This window comes from Mauremys reevesii, linkage group 10 (assembly GCF_016161935.1).
Source record: "Mauremys reevesii isolate NIE-2019 linkage group 10, ASM1616193v1, whole genome shotgun sequence".
NCBI lineage: Eukaryota > Metazoa > Chordata > Testudines > Geoemydidae > Mauremys > Mauremys reevesii.
The window spans coordinates 56,418,226-56,439,444 of NC_052632.1; the positions used below are offsets into that span (position 1 = coordinate 56,418,226).

General features: G+C 41.8%; 2 protein-coding genes across 3 annotated transcripts in view; one reads left to right on the forward strand and one right to left on the reverse strand.

Moving 5' to 3' along the window:
- RBFOX1 (RNA binding fox-1 homolog 1) overlaps nucleotides 1-21,219 on the forward strand; it is a 2,636,561-nt gene that overhangs the window by 17,370 nt on the left and 2,597,972 nt on the right. The window lies entirely within an intron of this gene.
- LOC120373447 (ectonucleotide pyrophosphatase/phosphodiesterase family member 7-like) overlaps nucleotides 1-21,219 on the reverse strand; it is a 44,749-nt gene that overhangs the window by 4,259 nt on the left and 19,271 nt on the right. The window contains exons 2-3 of the mRNA XM_039491850.1: nucleotides 17,802-17,947; nucleotides 3,515-4,141 (exon numbers count right to left, since the gene is read on the reverse strand). Of these exons, the coding sequence (XP_039347784.1) occupies nucleotides 3,515-4,141; nucleotides 17,802-17,947 (773 nt within the window). The remainder of the gene's footprint in view (nucleotides 1-3,514; nucleotides 4,142-17,801; nucleotides 17,948-21,219) is intronic.

A 21,219-nucleotide genomic window follows, 5' to 3' on the forward strand; every position in this document is an offset into this window, starting at 1 on the left:
GCAGGGCTCTATGCCCAATTGACAAAGAAGTGGGTTGTAGCTTGAGCTTAGCCTGTTCTGTACGACACTGATGCCTCTGAGACCTCAAAAGTGAAACCTTGTGGGTGGGAAGAAAAATTGCTGGTGCTAGCGCAGAGGGCCCATTCCACAAGCATGCAGGTCCATTGCTAAGCAAACCGTGAATGAAATTAACAGTGGTTTAAAATAGTTCATACGCCTTTAAAAAATGTCTGCCACAAGAACAATGAAGACAAAGTTTGGATAGCTGTCACGTGGTGATGGATAGTTTATAAAAGAGATAAGGAGCGGTGTAGGGATTACATGGGACATCTGAGCATAAAGAAATCCGGTGTGTTCCTACTTAATATTTTTCGAGCTACAAGAGCAGAGTATTACTGAAATGTTCAGATAGTACTAAAGCTGGGGGAGGCATGGTGAGAGGAGATAAATAATGCAAAAGGGATCTGAATAGACTAGACATGTGGGCAGAGTAAATAACAGTGAGATTCAAGTTAGAAAAATGCAAATAAACACACTGAGGGGAAAATAACCCCAAACACACATGCTGTGTGAGAAGGAGAAACTTGGAAAGCAATACAGCCCTTGGCTTGATCGTGGGCGGTAGGTGAGATAAGAGTTTGCTGTGTAACATGGCAGTAAAATACAGCCATGGTTGTCACATTCAAGGGCTCCATATGGCATGCGGGGGGGGGGGGGGTGGAGATGCTAGTTTCGCTCTCTGTACAGTTCTTGAGACAACATCTAAAATGCTACTTTTGGTTGTGGGCACCCTATGATCAGATGCTGAGAAGCTGGAGGGGGGTTCAGGGAAGGGCTCTGAAAGTGAGCATGGTGCTGGAGGGATTGATCACAATGAAAGGAATAAAAGAATTAAATGTTGGCTAAAGTAGGCTGGGTAAGCAACAGCTAGGATTCTTGGTGGGGACATAGTTGACTAAAAATACTTGGCACGTGACAATACAAGGAAGGAGCATTTGTTTACGATGGACCATATAAGTCTCATTAGGAGTAATGGGATGAAATTGCCATTGAACTTCCAGACAGTGAGGTCTGTTAGGTTGTGGAATAGTCTCCCAAGGGAAGTAGTCCTGTCACTTGGACAATTTCAAACCAATCTGGATTAGATTAATAGGGTTTTTCTCTCATTAACTTCTAAAATTCCAAGTTTGATTTAAGGTCTGCTCAGGTAAGTGAAGCTCTTTCAGTTTGCATCACAGAGGCTGTGGCCCAGGAAGCTCAGCTTCATGGGCATATTCTCCCACTCCACTCAGCCCAGGAGCTTAGCTGTCAGCTTTGGGAAATGGATGAGTCTTAGCCAAGCTGTGCATATGTAGCATTTTCTCTTCTGAAGAATATTCACAATAAATTCGTAGCTATCTTGAACTGAGCTATCTATAACTGAGCCTCCTTAACAACTGTCTAATTGAAATACATTAAAAAGTCATAGAGAGATCCTAATGCACGTGCACGTCCACATTAAAAAAATCATAACTTTCAATCTACTCAACTGATCTTCAAAACTGAGTTACTTTTTAAGACTCAGAGAGAACTACAAAGTGATCAAGGGTGCAGCTTCTAGGTCCAGCTGTTTTGGAGTTGCAAGCTCACAAAAATTTTATATGAATGTGTGGAAAAATTTTAACTTGTTCATATGTGCATAACTCAACTAGAGCTCATCCAGTTCCACTCAAACTTTTCCAACAAATACAAATTTGGACTATGACCAACACTGATAAATTTCTACATAAAATAGATTTATTTAAGAAAATAATAAGCAGGGGAGGTATGCATGTTGAAAGTCTCATTTTATTAAGTGATTTGCTCGTATAGTACTCTCAATCTGAGGCTTATGCAAAATTAGTCCTCTAGAATTCCACCTAGAATAGTAAAAAACAAAACAAACAAAACCAAAAAAACCCCCCACCCAACTCTTGTTTTTATAAAGAATATTTTTAAATAGGAATATCTAACTGACATGTTGCAGAACTCCAGCAATTCATCTGAACCCAGATGGCTATGCAATTGGAATTTTAGTTAATGGGAGTTTTATTCTAGTCCGCTGAGTGAGGACAGAAGTCTTTGGCTCATAACAAGTATAGTAGTGAAGAGATGATATCCATGGATGAAGATATTGTTTCTCTTAGAGAAAAGAATGATAGTTTTAAAAACAAGCTCCCTGAAAGTGCATGATACTGTAGTAGGATGAGAGAAAAAACAAAAAGCTAGGGAATGTGTGCGATTTGAGTTTTGTAAAGGATCGTGTTCATGTAGTTAATAGTGTAAACTTTCATAGGAAATGAATTTGACGTGAAAATCTATCAATCACTTTATGTTCTTAAACTTGCAAACTTATAGGTGAACACAGTGTCTCGCCAGAATCCTTAACCTTGACTGTGTTTTGAGATTCATCTTTCTTACTCTTCTAAATGTACTATAGAAGACATGGCATTCAGATGCCGTAACTTATTAAAATGAAGATGGAAAGATGAATTGAAGATATCATTCTTACTGGCCTTCCTAGAATAAAATGCTGGCTGAATATAAACTTTACTGGAACTCATTTAGGGCCTGATCTGAAGCTCACTGAAATCAATGGTGGGATCTTGGGATTTTTTTTAAACCCTTCAGACTCCCTTTTCACCTTGTTTCTCTAAGTGAGCACCTCAAAAGACCAGGCATTTTAAATCCCCCAAATGGCTTAATGTTTTGATTGTCCACAAGGTTCCATTGGTCAGAGGTTTTAAGGCAAGTGAATTGTTCCAAATTCCAAACCAGAGACCTCAAAGCCTGCTAAAACTCAAAGATTCATTAAGTAAAATGTGTGGGGCTCATGTGGCTTTATGGCAAAGCTCAGGTGGTGCACTCAATAAGTTTGTTTTTTAATATGGGCTCCATCATTTCATAGATTTCAAGGGACTATTTGATCATCTAGTCTGACCTCTGTATAACACAGACCAGGGTATTTTACTCATTTACTCCTGTATTGAGCCCAATTACTTGTGTTTGACCAAAACATGTCTTCCACAAAGGCACCCAGTCTTGATTGGAAGACATCAAGAGACACCGAATCCATCTCATCCCTCACTAGCAATGAAAATGTTCTGTTGGTGTAATTGTTATTTTCCTGTAATTAACAGGATAAAATAGTATGTACATATTTGTTTATATAGTAGTTGCTCTTAGGATCCTAGTCATGGACCAGCACCCAATTGCGCTAAGCACTGTGTAAACACCGTGTTAACAAAAAAGAAGTCCCTGCCCCAAGAAGCTACAATCAGTACCATAGGCTAATACATCCTTATTCAGGATGTGGTAAAAATACATGTTTTATCTTCCAGCACTGGAAATTGCTTAATTTATTATGGAGCAAAACCAACACCAATTACAACATGTGAACAATATTGTAAAGTGACTTGTCTGTGGAATCTTCTAAAGGTTACTCTATGGCTGCCAAGAAACCTGATTGTGGTTTTAGATTCAGTAATGAACTTACCCCATTAACACTATAGCCAGAGTCACCATAAACAAGGATTGGTAAAACTCGTTCATGTTTCGCATAGTGGAAGTGTTCAGGAAACTCTTCTTTTCTATACACCTTTAGATGAGGATGAGCATTCTTCAGTGCCTGATATAGTTCCTCTTCTTTTCCTACTTTGGGGGTTATCATCCCAAAGCCACCATAGTCCAGTATGTCAAACTTGACCAAGTTGCTGAATTTGATGTAGTTGGACAATAAGATCTCCTGTACTTCAGGTTTCTTCTTTACTGTGGTCATACCATGATCAGATGTAATGATGACATTCAGCTTATTCTTCAGGTTATGTTTCTCAATAGCTTCTACAAGGTAGCCAATGGTTCTATCAATCTGTTGAATGATAATCTTCCTGTCTTCTGTTTCAGGGCCCTTTCTGTGCCCCACTTGATCAGGTTCTCCATAGTAAAGTGTGACAAAATCAAAGTTCTCTTTGGTAAACCAGCTCATAACCATATCGATGTTTTCTCTCCACTCTGTCTCATTGCTGTCAGGATGATCAAATGACTCTACTAGAGTTCTGTCGACCGACTGCCCCTTGTAAGTGGCACCACCACCAGGATAATGGAATGAGGCTGTTTTTTTCCCCTGAAAAATTGAATAGATGGAAGGTGATATTTGTACTATTAATAACAGGGCAAAATCTATAACATCAGTTACTTCTGACAGCTGCGTACCATACCTGTATATTAAACAGTTTTCAAAACATGAGAGCTATGTGTAGTGTATGAAATATAAAATTATAAAATTTAAGAAAATGCAGATGAACATAGCTCTTAGGACAAATACAAAGCATATATCTTAAAAATAACGTTTAACATAATTTGATGGCATATGTGAAATAAACTTGCAGTCTCATTTTAGTTCTTAAGGAATGAATGAATTGTAGATTGGATGTATCTATCCACTCTCAGCCCTACTTCCTCTCTACTTGTCCCCCAGATCCTCCCCAAAATATCACTGCTACAGATACCATTGGAACATTGGTGGTAGACTCACTATGAAAAGGTAAAGTTACAGGAAAACCAACTATCTTCTCTCTCACTCCCTCTATCCAGAGTTACCACATCCAAAAAAGGATTGAAGCATGTTGGCAGTGCATTATGAAAGAAGCTCATGCTGCAATGAGGAAGATTTCAGGCTGTACACCTGGAGCCATATTGACTGAAAAATGTTATGGCATGAAATATATCTCTAGTGAACTATGTGCACATCTGGATGGTAGAATATTAGTGTATGCAATTCAAGGAAACTAAAAATATTGAAGAACAAAACAAGAAGGGAGAGTGAGAATTCGGATTGGGTTGTGCAGGAACATTGACACAGGCAGAGCGAGATTGGGAGTTGAGAATTATAATTAGGAAAAGGCCTAAACTGTTTACTTTGGATCTGAATCCAGATCCATCTTGGAGTTTATGCCATGTTTAGAGAGATTTACATCTAGGATTACCTGTTTGCCCTTTTATAGTGCCTGCATCACACAACTGGATCCAGGAAGGTCAACCCCAAATATTCAACATTCATGAGTCAGGCCTCCCAAAATCATGGGACTAATAAAAATCATAAGTAATGTTGGGTTCTTTTCATTTGTCTTGTGGTTCTGAAGCAATTGGTGTTCATGTTTTCCAGCTTTCCTCTGCCACCTTGAAGGCTAGAAATTGAATCTTTAATGAAAGCAGAGATTGTCATGAAATAACATGATACCAGAAGTTGGGGCTTTAAGAAAAGCACAGGATAACATGAAAGACACAACAGGTCACCAACCAACGTTCATATTCACAGTGAATATGAATATTGGTTGGTGGCCTGTCTGCAACCATACTACATATTACATATTTCTTTCTTTCTCCTTCCGCAGCCTCAGGCATAGAGTGTTCATGTTTTCTCCTACTTATTTTGGGCTTGTGCTGGTCTGTTCAGGCTTGAGTGTCATGTTGATGGATTGGCTTCTCTCTCTATTTTGCATAATATTGCTCTAGGTTACCTACTTTTTCTCTTTCCAAGTGGTATCTGTATTATCACTTGCCATGGAAGTCATGTTGGTGGCATTCTTAAAGCCTGTCTTAAATATGGCCCCTGTAATCATCTTACCATATTTGGTGCTTTAGATTGGTTTGTTCTACGTAGAATTTCTGTTGTTGCAAGAAACTCTTTCCAATGGACTCTGAACATCTTTCGTAGGCATTTACTTAGAAATTGATCAGATCAACTCATTCTGATTGTTCATTTCCATGACTCTGCTCCAGAAAGTAGGACAGAGATGATGCTGGTGTTAAAAATTTGAATTTTGATGACAATGCCAATTTTTCCAAATCTTTTCAAGTTTATAAATGGCACTATGGATTATTTATATTGATGCGGTTGGTGGGCATTCTGCTTTACAGAATCTAAGAAACCATGTTTTCCCCCACTCGAGGAGCTTTCAGTATAAATGGTCAGAATATAGACAAAGGAAGGAGGAAGGGAAGTGCAAACAAGCAAAGGGATTGTGTGGTATATTTGGCCACAATCTGATTAGCTGAAGGTCATTGGATTTCTTTTTATGTTCAAATTATAGTGTGAGATAAATGTAAATGATGATAAGGTGAAGCATGTGAGCAGGGATGGATTCTGAGAGGTGAAGGTGCTTTCTGTACATAGTGTTTACTTATCTCCAATAAACATGGCCCCTCACCTGTGGGACATGCAATCTAATTTGAGCAGATGCATTATACACATGTAAAGGGTAAGCCCTGCTCTAAAGCTCCCCAACTTTAAACCCTCGACTCATTCCACTCAACTCATGCCACTGAAATCAGTGGCAAGAGTCCCATTGACTTCAATGAGGTAAGATTAGGACCGGAGTCAACAGCGATCTGCAATGAAGGGCTAAGTGAAAGAAATGGGTATTAAGGAGGGATTGGATGGTGGAGAGGCAGGCGCGTGGCACATGGGAAGTGGTAGGGTGGGGGGCAGGGAATCTTCAGGTCACCACCTGCCTGTTGCTGCAAGAGAAGTGGGGCCAACCTCTTGTGCTGGGATCAGCGCATTGTCAGCATTTCATTTATTATCCATTGGGCTATTGTCCAAATAAGCTGGAGGCCTCAGAGCTATTAAGGTCCCAGTCTCTGATGGGTTTGTGTGCATTATAGTGAGTTTCAGCACTTTAAAAATGCTTTACAGAGCTTAACTAATTAATCACATGAGCAGTTGATCAATACATAGTATTATCTCAAATTTACACACCAGGCAGAGACGTTAAATGTCAAGATCATGACCAAGAACTAGGATTAAAATGCAAGTGAGTCTCTTGCCTTTCAATTAGTCTAAGTCCACTGGCCCATGCGGCCTCTCAAGCTAGTGAGCTACTCCTCCTTTTAGCCTGTTTCATGTACCACATGCTGGGTAATAACAGGAAAGGACTCTATGCTTGTAAAACTAAACTGGCTCTTTATTAACAGAACTGGTTAAAGAGCTGCTGCAACTGCAGCTAGCATTCTAGCCATGTGCACATAGACTGACTTCCTTGTACCTCTTCCAAACTCTTTTCTTCTGCAACCCGTGCTCCTTCCTTCCAGTTCCATGCAGGTTACCACATAGCCAGGGGTCACAATGGCTGCTCAGCAGGGAAGCCTGCTCAGCTGCAGGCAACTGGCTGGAGGAAGCTTACAGCATCCCTGGCTTCTTTTCTGAATTGGTTTGAGGCTCTCCCAGAACACCGAAAAGTCGGTCATGGACCAATGTTAGGGAAGAGGGTTGTGAGGAACCTATGGCTTCTGGAAAAGTCATAGTCAAAAATGTGCATCCCTTGCAATTAGTTTACCATCCCAAGGTACTCTCTCTTCTGTAACCAAAAGGGTCAGAAACATACTGCCCCCATATTTTCCATTTAGTTACTCCAGTTGTCACCTGTGTAACTTCTTGAATTCACTAGTGATATAGAGAAGTAAAATGGATCTACACACCAGAAAACCAGGCTCACTGGTTTAATATGAAAATTGAAATTAGCCATGATATTTCTAGGTCCCAAAAATCAGGGGATGAGAAGAGGCAGAAAATATGGCTCTAATTATGCAGAAAATATCAACTGAAGGAGGAACAAAAAGCAAGCGGCACATATTAAGTAAGAATTTTATCAATTGCGCTGCCAAAGGGCTCAGATTTCATTTTTACACATACACACATGGCACATGAAGTATATTTCCATTGTAATATAATTAAAGACCTTTTGATCCCTTCAATTTATCTGACACATTTCACTGTGCTTCAGATTTTCCTACTTGTTTGGAGGTCACCATTGGCATGGTAATACTGTAGTTGATTTTAAAGAACCCCTGACCCAAAATGTGAAATAGGCTTTTGTTTCTGCCACAATCTGACTCAGTCTTGTACAAACTCTCAGATTATACTGGAGAGAAGTCACACAAGACTCTGTACTTATTCCACTGAGAATGTCCATAATGCAATATGCTGATATGATACATGTCCTGGAAAGCTGCTGAAATCAAGGTTCTTTTAAAGAAAGAAACATGTCTATTTTAAAGTGTTTTTCTATTAAATGCAGTGTTAATAGCTTATTTTTGAGGTGTAGCCTATAGGTATAGGTACATAAGTCATAGGTATGGATTAAGGTAGTAATGCAAAGGCTTACATGTATTGAGCCTGTTAAGACAATATCTTAGCCAATTAACTAAGGCATAATCCCCAAAAAGCCTTAGCATAAGCAGCTAACCAGTGATACCTTAAGATCTAGGGTTACTCTGATTAGCTGCATATGCTAAGGCTTTTGGTGTCTTATGCCTTAGTTAGAGCTCGTCTACACTCACCGTGCCGCTGTAGTGCACACTGAAGATGTTACCTATGCCAACAGGAGTGCTTCTCCCATTGGCATAGGTACTCTACCTCCTTGAGGGGCTCCAACTATGTCGACGGAAGAAGCCATCCCATTGACATAGCGTTGTATACACCAGGAGTTAGGTTGGTATAACTGCGTTGCTCAGGCGTGTGGATTTTCACACTCATAAGCAGTGTAGCTATAGCAACATAAGTTTGTCATGGAGACCAAGGCTTGGTTTGGCTAAGCTATTGTCTTTACAACTTGAGACATGTAGGCCTTCGCATTACTGCCTTAATCCATACCCATGGTTTACCTGTAGGCTATTTTGGATTAGACTAGCACATCATAAGCCACCTATGAAGTTAATTCTCACTGGGCAGGAGGAACAGCATGTCTAAATTGTCGAGCTATGACAGAGCATTCTTTCTGCTACTGGAAACTGAGGAACAGTTCCCTGAATGTTTGCCAGTGGCCTGCCACTCATCTGGTAAGTAGGTTTGATCTTTAAGGGCCTGATCCAAAGTGCATTGAAGTCATTGGAAAGGATCCCACTTATTTCAGTGAGCTTTAGATCACAGATTTTATGGCCAGAAAACCCTGATCATTTAGTGTGATCTCCTGCACCTATGCAGGCAATAAAATTTCACCCAGTGATTCCTGAACTGAGTCCATCAATTTGTGGTTAAATTAGAGAAGATCTTTGAGATAGAGATCATACTGGAATACTTCAGATGATGGAGAATCCACTGTATCCCTTGGTAAACTGCTCCAATTACCTTCCTTGTGAAAAATGTACATTTTAGTCTCATTTAGAAATGTGCTGACCTTAGCTTAGCAGCCTTTGGATCTTGTCTGCTGTTTTAAAGAGACCTCTGGCATCAGAGCCCTGTATGAACTAGAAAATGTCTCTTATGTGTTGCCATTTGCCTCTTAAGCCCATGAGGAAATGTAAAACTTTGTGATGTACAGAACCTCACAGAATTGCTATACTAGAGTATTGGTTTTCTATGAGATCATTGCTTTATAACCTTATCCCCAGTTAGACTTTTTAGCAGTGGGGAGAAAGGCAGAGGGCTAATAGCAATCTGGAGACAGGACTGGTAGTGGAACAACTAAAAGAAAATGATCACAGATCAAGTTTTTCTCATTTACACTCTTGTGGAGTTTCTCCAGTTCTATGGATGTAACGGAGTTTGGACCTGTGACTAGGCCCAAAGGCCTCCTGCAGGAGGCCTCATGGTCCTGCCACACTCATCCCAGGAAAGGATCAGTAGAGATAAGTTCTCCAAGTGGCCTAGAGAGGCTGCAAAGGGCTAGCCAACCAGAGAGGCTACAGGGAGCCACCAAACAGGACCTAGGAGGGCTATATAAAAAGGAGATGTAGAGCCAGAGACAGGCAATTCCTTGCTGGACTGCATATGGTGCTCCTGGCTGGCCAAAAGGAACTGCAGCACCATGGACAGCCAGGGCCGGCTCTACATATTCGGCTGCCCCAAGCAGTCATGCGTGGGAGACGCCCCGGAGCCCCGGGAGCAGCGGACCTCCCGCTGGCTTGACTGGTGAGGGTCCGCTAGTCGCGCGGCTTGGCTGGACCTCCTGCAGCTGCGGACGGTCCGGCGGCTCCGGTTGAGCTGCTGCAGTCATGCCTGCGGGAGGTCCAGCTGAGCCGCGCGACCAGCGAACCGTCCGCAGTCATGCCTGTGGCAGGTCCGGTCGTCCCGGGGCTCCGGTGGACCTCCCGCAGGCATGACTGCGGCAGGTCCACCGGCCCAATCTGCCGCCCCTGACGACAACTGCCGCCCCACGCGCGTGCTTGTCGCGCTGGGGTCTGGAGCCGGCCCTGTGGACAGCTCACTGCCAGCAGGGACCAGGGCAGTGAGGAAGAGCTCCTGGCTGCCTGCTGGGCCTGAACATAGAAGAGCTTGGTGAAGTAGATTTAAGGCTAACAAAGACCTATCAGCATATTGTCTTATTTATGCTTTGCGTTCCCCTAGGTAGGCATGACTTAGTCTGGGTGTCCCCTGTTCTCTCTGGGCACTGAGTTACAACTTGCTTGCTGCAGAGCCTGGCTCTCAAGTTAGCCTCTCTTGCATGCTGACTCTGTGTCCTTGTCAGCTTCCAGCTAAGATGACCACCTTCCCCTTCCACTTCTGCCAAGGGAACTCTTTTAACCTCTGTGTCTTTTGATCTCAGCCTGAGGCTGAGAAGAGAAAAACCTCCTATTTTGGATGGCTCTTCCCCCAATTGATGGCCCAGCCATTTTAAAACTCTTTTGAAGCAGGTACCTGAGCCTCTTTTGATTGAATTCCATGCATTTGACTGGGCAGCAATACAAATTTGAATAGGGGAAAAACAAAGTCAAACGCAATATTCCTAAAAACATCATACAGACACTTTCCTGGTTAGTCACAGGCTTTGAGAACCAAATCTGTGCCTGTGTGGCAGTATCTGACAGTACACAGAACTAACACTAAGCTCCCACCAAACTAGCTTAGCTAGCCTCCAAAATCAGCCCCCTTGACACCAGTTTTATTGAACCACATCTGAGACTGAGAGAGTATGGACTGAGGAATAAAATGTTAATAAAAAGGGGCCACCTGGGATTCTCCACTATGAGGATGGAGATCCAGGTTTAGTTACTGTTCCCAGGCATAGAACACTGTTTAGCAGTGTGATAAACTCAGGACAGACGGCTGCAAGGGTGGGTAGAAAACAGTCCCAGAAGATTAAAAGGCCTTCCTCCCTATCAACTGAGGACAGGTGATTACAGGTCAATCAGGTTCATCTGAGGAGGGGTTACCAGAGATCAATTAGGATCAGCTGAGAGGAGGTTACCTGAGGTCAATTAGGAGCAGCTGATTCCAAGAGAGAGAGAGAGAGAGAGAGAGAGAGAGAGTGTGTGTGTGTGTGTGTGTGTGTGTGTGTGTGTGTTTGTGTGTGTGTGTGTGTGTGGGTGTGTGTGTGTGTGTGTTGGGGGGGAAGAGTAAGAGTCAAGCTGCCAGTAGGCTAAGAGCAGCGAGCCTCACCAGGAGGGGAGGCTGCATTCCCTCCCATAAGGGAGACAAATAAGCCCAAAAGACTGGCTGAGAGAAGGGACGGACTGCCCCTGTGCAGCCAAGAGGGACTGTTTTACCCAAGCCCGTCTCACCAAAGCTAAAACCAGCTGAGGCTGGTGAGACAAAGAAGGTGCCTTGCCACAGCAATTAGAGCAGGAGCTGGCAATCAGGACTCCTGGGCTCTGTCACTGTGACCTTGAACATGCCCAGTGAATGAGTTTTCTGTGGTCAAACAGATTTTGAGGGTAAGTGGTATGAAAGAGGCTGCAGTGAGGAGTCAGTTATCTCTCAGGGCTGTTGTAGATTCTCTTTCCTTCTCCTACACAGAAGTTAGGGGGGAAAACCTACCCCCATAAATAACTTATAGTATTTTGATTTAATTAAATGACTTTCAAAGTAGCACTTAATTTTTTTCTCCATTGACTTTAATTATAGATTATTAGCCTGAGGCTCATAAATCTGAAAAAAAAATGTTTCTGGTGACATTCTTTTCTACATCATTTAGGATTATTGAAAGGTCAAAAATAATTTCAAAGTTAATTTTACAAAGAGAAACACCACAGAAGGCAGAAGACATATCCTAGTTAGTACTATCATTAATGAAAGAATATTACCGAAATAATAGAAGAAAGTATGATCAATACAGTACCAGCTCCAGAGCCAAATTCCAGGAGGCTGTATGTACTGCTTAGGACCGAAAAATCAACTGAGGAAGCAATGGCTAAAACACTTTTTCACTGAAAAATGCAGATTTGGGTTGGCCGTAATGTTTGCAAATTTTGTGTCAAATTCAGTTAATTTCGTTTACTCTCCTTCCCACCCAAATTCTAAACCAATCAAAATGCTTTGTTTGACACTGATAGAATGAAATCTTTTTTTTCAATTCAAAATGACATTTGTTTCAAAACTTACTTAAATTTTATTAAACAAAGAAAACAAAAATGAAACAAAACATTTCACTTGACCTTAAATTCCCCCTCTGCCCCACACTTCTTGATTTGCCCCAAAATTTGAAAAAATCCTTTTTTTAGGTCAGCCCAAAACAATTCCTCCCTCACTCCCCACCCCAATTATTTTTCTTTTCAGCTCAGCCAGGAATCAAAAAATCAGTCATGCACACAGCTTTACTTCAGGTGGCTTATACTGGCTTCAAGAATTTGGAAGTTGTTGTATTATGATCATGTTTAAAGGCCCTGAGATGGGTGCCTCCACTGTGCTGGACACCATACACATGCAGCAAGAGACAGTTTCTGCCCAAAGAGCTTGCAATCTAAACAGATATGACAGGAGAAAAGGGTGGGAGGGGAAACAGAAGCACAGACCGTGGAAGTAACTTGCCCCAGGTCACAGCAGAGATGGGGCTAGAACCCAGGTGTCCTGACTCCCAGTTCACTGCACTGCACTGCACTGCCCCTGTGTCTGTGTTTCTCAGCTTGTCCATCCTTTTATTCAAAATCAAAAGATTTTCACAATCTTCCCCCCTTCACATTTACTATACAAGTACGAGTGAAAAATGCCGCAGTGCTCACTCTTGTGTGTGTTTTGTGTGTAGAAGCTGACCTAGAATAGTTGACTATGAAGGATGCAGGGAGTGGGGGAGTGAGATTTTCTTTGCTTTTTATGGTAATACAATTTCAACGCCTCATGACCCACCTGGTTGCTTTTTACAGTACCTGTGGGGGTCTTGAACCACTGGATTTAGAACCACTGCCCTAGACCTCAGCGTCTCCCAACTCACCTTAGAGTGGGCGATAATCATGTGACTAACTGTCTTCATATACTTTTTTGTGAATGTTTTGAATGCAATTCTCTGCAGCCTAAGAGGCTAAAATCATGCAGTGGCCAAATCCTTTTAGGGGAATTCCTCACATCCCTAATTTCAACAAACAGTTTAATAAAACACTACGAAAATATCATGCCCAAACAAGTGGGTATTTACTGTTCTTTCCCCCATTTTATTAACATAATCAACTTTATTAGCAGCAATCAATTTACAATATTGTTGGTTTTATTGGGACCATTATTTTCTGTTACTGCCGCATTCCTTTATTGCAATGATCACAGCTATTATGGTTATGCTTATTATTCTTGAAAATGCTTGTGCGTACAGCATGATGACTTTTTGTAGTCTGTTTCCTCAGTATAAGGAATTTGGGACTCTGCGCTACTTTTGCACTCTGCTTTCCATACAAAACCCATTGAATTGAACCTAGAGCATCAGTTAGGGCTTTATTACTGTTCCACGTTAGAGTCAAATTAATATCCGCTCTCTTGCTGTGTAAGGGTGAATTTCTTTGTTTAAAAAAAAAAGCTACATTTCCCATGGGAAACAGAATTACCAGAACAGAAATATCTGAGGTAATGTAATCCAAGCAAGGCCATATAAGGATATTCTAGAGTGTCATCCTCCTTCAATATTATGGTTTAATGCTCTAGCTCCTCATTCTACCATTCCATTGATTTTTTTTTTATTCCAGCCTTTTCAACATACTTCCAGTGAAATAAATCTTTCCTCAAATTTCCCTTCAAGGTCCTTTAACAGTGGATCAATTTTATTAATTTTTTAAATCTTGTTTATTACTCTAAAACCTAATATTGATGAGTTGACATTTGTCAACATTTAATTTAATTACCAACAGTCCAGACATGCACAGATGGTTTAATATTTTAAAACGTCAGTGGCCTGTAATAGTTCTTTGTATTCATCTAGGCACTGAGTTAGGCTAAAATAGGGATGAGGGACTCTGATCTGGGAACCTCAAATTGTTCTGTGGACACTAATGAAATAAGATTCCAAATATCCCTGTGAACAGATGAGTCTTAACCATATGCCATTTACAAATTGGGAAACTGAGGCACGGGATGTGTAAATGACTTCTCTGTCTGTTTGTTGCTCTCTTGTGCCTTATTGCATTCAGCTTGTGTACCGTCTCTGGGCAGGAACCATCTCTCATCATGCTATTGTATACCACCTAGCACTTTATTGGATGCTCAAACCCTCCTTGCCCACCCCCATTCCTCTCGATTTAAAAATTTGCCCAAGGTCAGCCAGTGTGTCAGTGGAGAGGAGAGAATGCAGCACAGAAATACTGACTGCCAATTCCTGATTCTAATCACTATGAAATTTTGTTCATTGCTGACATTGATTAGACCAGACTTCAGCAGGGAGCTAGGTGACTCAGGGGATCAGTAATGGCATATTAAATCTTTTGCCTCAAGGTTAAAAACCTAAAGTCAGCCAAGACTGGTAGTGGCCAAAGGTTGTTTGTGCTTCACCTCTGCTTTTGCATCCTCCCACCTCCAATGGTGATCCCACCAGATTGGGTTGGAGGGTGGGGGCTCTGTCACCTTGGAAGAACAAACTTACACGTATGCTGTAGACTTGTATTTATTTACATTTACACACACAGAGAACTGTGGTCCACACATTCTAGCTACTCTTGATAATTCCTTGCCATTGGAGGGGCCTGGAACTCTGGTGGCCCCTTGGTCTTACTTGTTGCATCCCTGATTAGTCTCCTTATTTCTGAAATGCTTTGGTCCAACTCAAGTCTTCCTGTAGGGGTATATGGGTGAAATTTAATGACCCGTGACATACAGGAGACCCGACTAGATGATCTGATGGTCTCTTTTGGCCCTTAAACTCTATGAAACTTTAAACTACCAATATCAAAACTCCATTGTCGCTATACCTCAGCCATCCTCTTCTCTGTAAACCCCAGCCACCAAGCCAGGCAAATTGAAACTTAAACCATCGTCTTCTTCCAATAGTTAATCACCCTTGCAATTCTCCCCACTTCTCAAATTCTTGTGGAAAATGGATGGACTTCATCTTAAATCCTAAAACCATCCAATCCAGCCTATTTCAGCCCAAGGCAGGAAGAGTGAATTCCAAAGCTGTATGGCCTCCACAGAGGACCAATAGGGCTTCAGGTAGATCTTCAAGCTAAACATTATGGTATGGGGGAGTGTCACAGGGTGACTGGCCTCTTTGGGGGGAGGGAGGGGGAGCCACATCTGTGCCATAATCAATTAGCTGCTTCCTAGCCCAAAGGGGCTGAGGACAGAACTCCAGGGGAATGAGCTTGGGTGCTTGGTGCTCTATCCTAAAGCCAGAAAGACTCTTGAAAGTGGCTAGGAACAGGGCCAAGAGTAGCTCCTGAAGGGCAGAAGAACCTTTTTGTTTGTTGGGACTTCTTAGTTGGACTCTTTCTGGAAGGGATTACGTTTTGTACGTGACTTGACCAGAGGGCTAAGCCAAATCTCCAGCACAGACCAGTGTGTAGAGAGCTGAGGAGACCCACCTTGGGGGTGGGGGGGAACTGAGGCAGAGATCACTGACCATGCCACACCTGGCCTGAAGTGGCTGGTACAGGGCAGCCAGGTTCTCTGACAGGGAGGTTGACAGGCATTCTCTCAATAAGGAAGGTTCTAAGCCATTTCATTCTCTCCTGCTTTCAATCCACCACTGTTCACAACTAGTGGAAGAAGACATTAATTTGTTTAGAAATTTTTACTGGGTCCCCCTTTCTCAAGGTACTCATTGAACCTGACACCAATAAGAACAGTTTACAAAGAGCAGCCAAATCAATGCACTGTGTATTGAAACTCACTAGGAATGCTGGAAGGAGCAAGCTCCAAAGTGAAGTCCCTACAGTGACAACATCAAACTGCTGGTCATGGAAAGTTTCAGTTCTGTGACTGACTGAGTGACCCAGCATGATGCTTACTTCATGAATGGAAGTAGAGAGAGGCAATCTCTTGGCTCAGTGGATGCCAACTCAGTGGCATTCCTGCCAATCCCTCATACTGAATATCAATGCAACCTACTCACCTTAATTCTCAACCATTTCTATCAAAAATCCTTCTTGGGCTTTGATTTACCAAAGCACTTAAGCATGTGCTCACTGTAAGCACTCACGTAGTCTCTCTGCAATGAGGAGAGAGAAGAGTGAACAGTGGTAGAGTTGAAAAGGACCTTGAAGGTGAGGACAAGAAGCTTGGACTTGAATGAACAATCCTGAACTTAACAGAAATCTGTTCAGCCACTTTAAATCCGGGTATATTTATTAAAAAGATGAATCCCTTTTCTGAATACATTTCTTGGTTCAACCAAACCTCTTGTTTTTGGCTAGGCTATGCTGAAGGATCTTGTGGCATTTGTGAATTGGTGCCCCAGTGTAGGTGCACTTAATAATGGGACTCTTTCACAAAAGGCGGTTGGGTGATTCAACCATTGCTCTGATATCCTTCACTGAAAGCTTACCAATTATCCTGCATTGTGACAGAATGTTGGCAACATCATTTTGATAGGAAGAAAACATTTTCGCTTTACTAAAGGTTAATTCATCAATCTCCACAAACTTGCCATAATGGATCAAGGAGTGTAATGGATTTTTTTATGGTGAATTCTGTCCAAGACCATGTCCCAGGCAGCCCATGCAAGTAACATTTTGATGAATAGAGTTCTCATGCTGAGTTAGTTGGCCTGCAGCAATCAGGTTGTTGTAATTGTAAACAAGAGTTCTTTGGTTTGTGGAAGAATGCTTGCAATCTGCTATAGAGTAACTGTGGAGTTACTAAGAACTGGATGCAGCAATTTAACATTTACCTGCCAGATGAGTGATGAGTCACCAATTCAGATGTCTGGTGTGTTCTTCACTAAAAGCGCTTGCTGAACAATCACTAAACTCAGAGGAAAGGGAGGGGACAAAAACGCTCAGATGATGAGTGATGGGGGTGGAGAGGAACAAATATGCAAGTGTAACTGGCAATCAGACAAATGCAAGGAATCAAACACAAATTGCAAACACCAGAGGAAATACAGCACAAAATCCTATAAAATGCAACCCCAGTGTAAGCTAAAGATCTTTAGGGCCATATTATTAAAGCCTAGCACAAAACAAGTGTCTGTCAAAATGCATGTGGAGCACTATGCTGTACAAATCCACTGTTGCAAACACAAGTACCTATTAGCTGGTAATTACATACACCAATAGATAAGCAGGCAGTTATCCTGTTTGCATATGCAAATATGGCTTTCTGCAAGGGCAAAGGCTACATGCACATTGTCATGTTCCTTTGTCCTTTTGGTTTTGTATCCTATAAGGATATTGAGCCTGATTCAAACCCCACTGAAGTGAATGGAAGAACTCCCATTGACTTCAGTGGGCTTATAGATTTCTTTGGCTGTGCCACCAGCACTTAGCTGTGATGTGTGAAATAAGTCACTGATATAACCGCTGCTTAGCTAACATAGCTTCAGTGTTGCTTGATGTAGTACAGAACATGTTCCATTCAAGCAAAGGGATTAAGTTACTAGAATGAAAACCAAAGTGCAGGTATCATTATATAGTGTCAAGACTTTCTATGGTACCTGATTCTGAGCTGTGATCCATAATGGCAATACCCCATTGTCCCACCACTCTGTCTTGTTTTGGGTTGCCTTATGAGAAAACTTCCTCAGGGTCTCTGGGTTAAACATCAGATTGTGAATCACTCCATGATCTTCAATCCAGCGACCTGGAATGCAAAAGAGGATGAGACAAAAGATAAACATGGGGAACGTCTCTGAAAGGAAATAAATAAGGATGTCACATAGGTGTGGTGCGGCAGATCCTGGAAACACAATGCAGTCATTGAACGAGCTCTTTCCAGATCAATGGATTCAACTGTTCCAGGTAACTGAGAAGAAGTATAAGGAAAAGATAGGGAAGGGGTAGCGCTTCCTGGAACAGGCTGGCTTACCACTATTGCTGTCACAAAAATCACTAAAGATGAAGCTAGCAGTGAATGGCTTGAATTTCCAAAGGGTCAAATCCTGATCATATTGAATTTCATGGAAGAACTCCCCATTGATGCAAATAAAGCAGGATGTGGCCTAAAGAGTTATAGCTAGTTAAGGCAAGACTGTCACACTGTATTTTAATAATTCTATTGTTTTACTAATTTCATTTTTACTGCAGTTTTGTTTTTTGTTAAAAGCCCATCAGCAGCCCTTTTCATTCTCACCGAAAGGGGTTGGTGAATGGGAGGTCAGAGGGCGATCTGTATGTTTGGTGTATCTGTATTATCCTGCCTAGATCTGATGGGCTGGGTAAGGAAGAAAGAGTGAGTAATAGCTGGTCCTTTTTTCACATATTAATTCTTCATCAAATAAACCATTTCATGAAAAACTGTTTTACATTATTTGATCAGCTCAGTAGCTAGCAAAATTCTGTTCCTCAAGTAATAGTGCTGGATTCATCATGCTTTTTCATTACACTGCTACCTCGATATAATGCCACCTGATATACTGTGGTAAAACAGTGCTCTGGGGGTGGGGGTGGGGGTGGGGAGGGGGGGCTGTGCACGGTGGATCAAAGCAAGTTCAATATAACACGGTTTCACCTATAACGCGGTAAGATTTTTTGGCTCCCAAGGACAGCATTATATTGAGGTAGAGGTGTATTTTGGCAACCCTACTATGAAGCTCCATGTGTCCTCAAGAAATAATAATGATGCATATTAACAAACAGAAATCATCATCACAGGTTCTGATGGGAATGTTAGAAATCAAACCTTTGGTGACAGTCCAGATTGAATTGTTTTCTTCCTTTTATAAACTCCCATTGGGATACAAATCCTTTTTTCCTTAGAGTTTGAATTGTGCTGGATCAGAGGAAGTGCTGAGCTCTCTGAATATGTGCTTTGGGCCTGGAGAGCACTCTTGGTTTCTTGTGGAGAGAGTGTGATTTGCACTATACATCCACACAGGGGAGTAAGAAGTGAACCCCTCAGTTACACTTTTCAGCGACTGCCCAGACACTGAGTCCAGATGGATAGGTGTGAGGGGATGGGCAGGGTGGGAGGGCTTACAGGCCACTTACTCCCTTTGCGGAACAGGCGGGTGGGTCGAGGAATGGGTAGAATCTTGGATCCATCCCTTGTTTGCTGGGCAGCATTGCTGAGTCAGTGTGGTAGGGGGTGGATGGGGAGTGTGAGTAATTCACTGCTGGTACAGGACAGCAGTACCTTGCTACACACCTTCCTCCCCCCCCCACCACCTCTCTCTGAAGAGCAAGAGAGACCTGTAGCCCCCTGAGCCCCAGATCACTGGTATGCTCCTGGGCTGATGCAGCTACATGGCTCCCTTTACTGTGAGCTATTTCCTTGTGACAAACTCTAGCCTTCAATACATTTTATAGGATTTATCATGTTGATAAACAGAGTAAGAGAGCTGATCACCATATGACTTCCATTTAGACCTGGATACAGATGAATGAACATCAGTGGCTAGATTCATGAGCCTGTTTCATGTGACAAGCTCTGCTGGCAACACGGACTGTGAGGAAAACACAAGCAAGTGCATAATTCACTCGGTTCCAAACAGCCACTCTTCATGCTTTACCTTGCCACTCTGAGTGTATGGAGAAGTGCAGTTAGCCTGGCATTGCACAAGACTAGATGATTTTATGCAATTCACCAGGATTGCTGGTTACATATTATTAAAGTAGGAGTGAAACAGTTTTCCCGGCCTGTGAGGTTTTTAAGATTTGAAAATTTTCCCATCCCAAAATGGGATAAAATGTCAATCTTGAAAATTTTTGTGAACTGAGGATCTGTTTTTCCCTTCAGGTCAAGTCAATTGAAAGAATGTGTTTCAATAATATTTGATATGTTTATTTTGATTTTGACACTTTTAAATCTTTCTTTTTAGTATAAATTAACAAGCTTAGAAAAGTCATTCTGAATTGAAAAATGAAACTTCTAAAAGAAGTCAGAATGGGATGTTTTGACAGTTTTGAAATTTTATTCAAAAACGTTTCGAACAGGAATATTGATCAAATCAGGCTTCCTTTTGAAAAGCTGCAGTGAATTGACATTTCCAATGTAAAAGTTTTGTCGGCAAAATATTTTGTTTTGGGTCACTTTGACGTTGAATTCCATTCATAGAAAATGTCCATTTTGGCCAAACTTTTCTGGTTTCTTGACTAAACAAACTGCACAAAACAAACATACCCCAAAAAACAAAAGTTATTCAGTCTTCAGTAAAAAAAGAAAATAAACCATTTTTTTTTACAGAAAACTGATATTGTTTATCAAAAATAGTTTTAGAAAATGGAATATTTTTAATAAAAAGGCAAATTATTTTTGGAAATTTCTTATAAAAAATTATCATTTTTTGACCAGCTCTGTACACCTGTTTCAGTGCTCTGCTGGCAAAGGCTCCTGCTTCTGGAAGTGGTTATATGCCTGTGACCAATTCTTCTCTCTAATGTCAAGGAGTTCCATTGTCTAGGCCAGCTCCTGTGAAAGTCCCAAACCCTGCAGTCCCCTTTCAGTCAGTAGTTTCACAGTTCCAATGTAATGTAGCTGTTGTGGGAGGTCATGGTTGTGGACTGACAGGAGATTTTCTAGTTCACTAGGGCCAGTCTCATGGATGGCTTTGACTATCAGGACAAAGACTTGAACTGGACTCTGTATTCTATGGGGAGCGAGTGCAGAGAGCAGTGCACCATCAACCTGTGGAGACCATTGTAGCAAACCAGATGGGCTGCTGTGTTTTCTGCTAATTAGAGCTTTTCTCAGAGGCTTGTTTTCATTCCTATGGGTAACGAAATGCAAGCCTGGAGGAGGATGAATCACTGTGGCCAGGTCTGTACCTGAGAGGATGCAGCAGAACCTTTGGACTCTTCATAGATGGAAGAGGACATCCACCAGCACTGAGGAGTTCCAAAGGACCCCATGGCTGTGGATCAATGTTAAACTGAAGAGCAGATGCCTTTAATGGTGGGAGATGTTATGGAAGATGC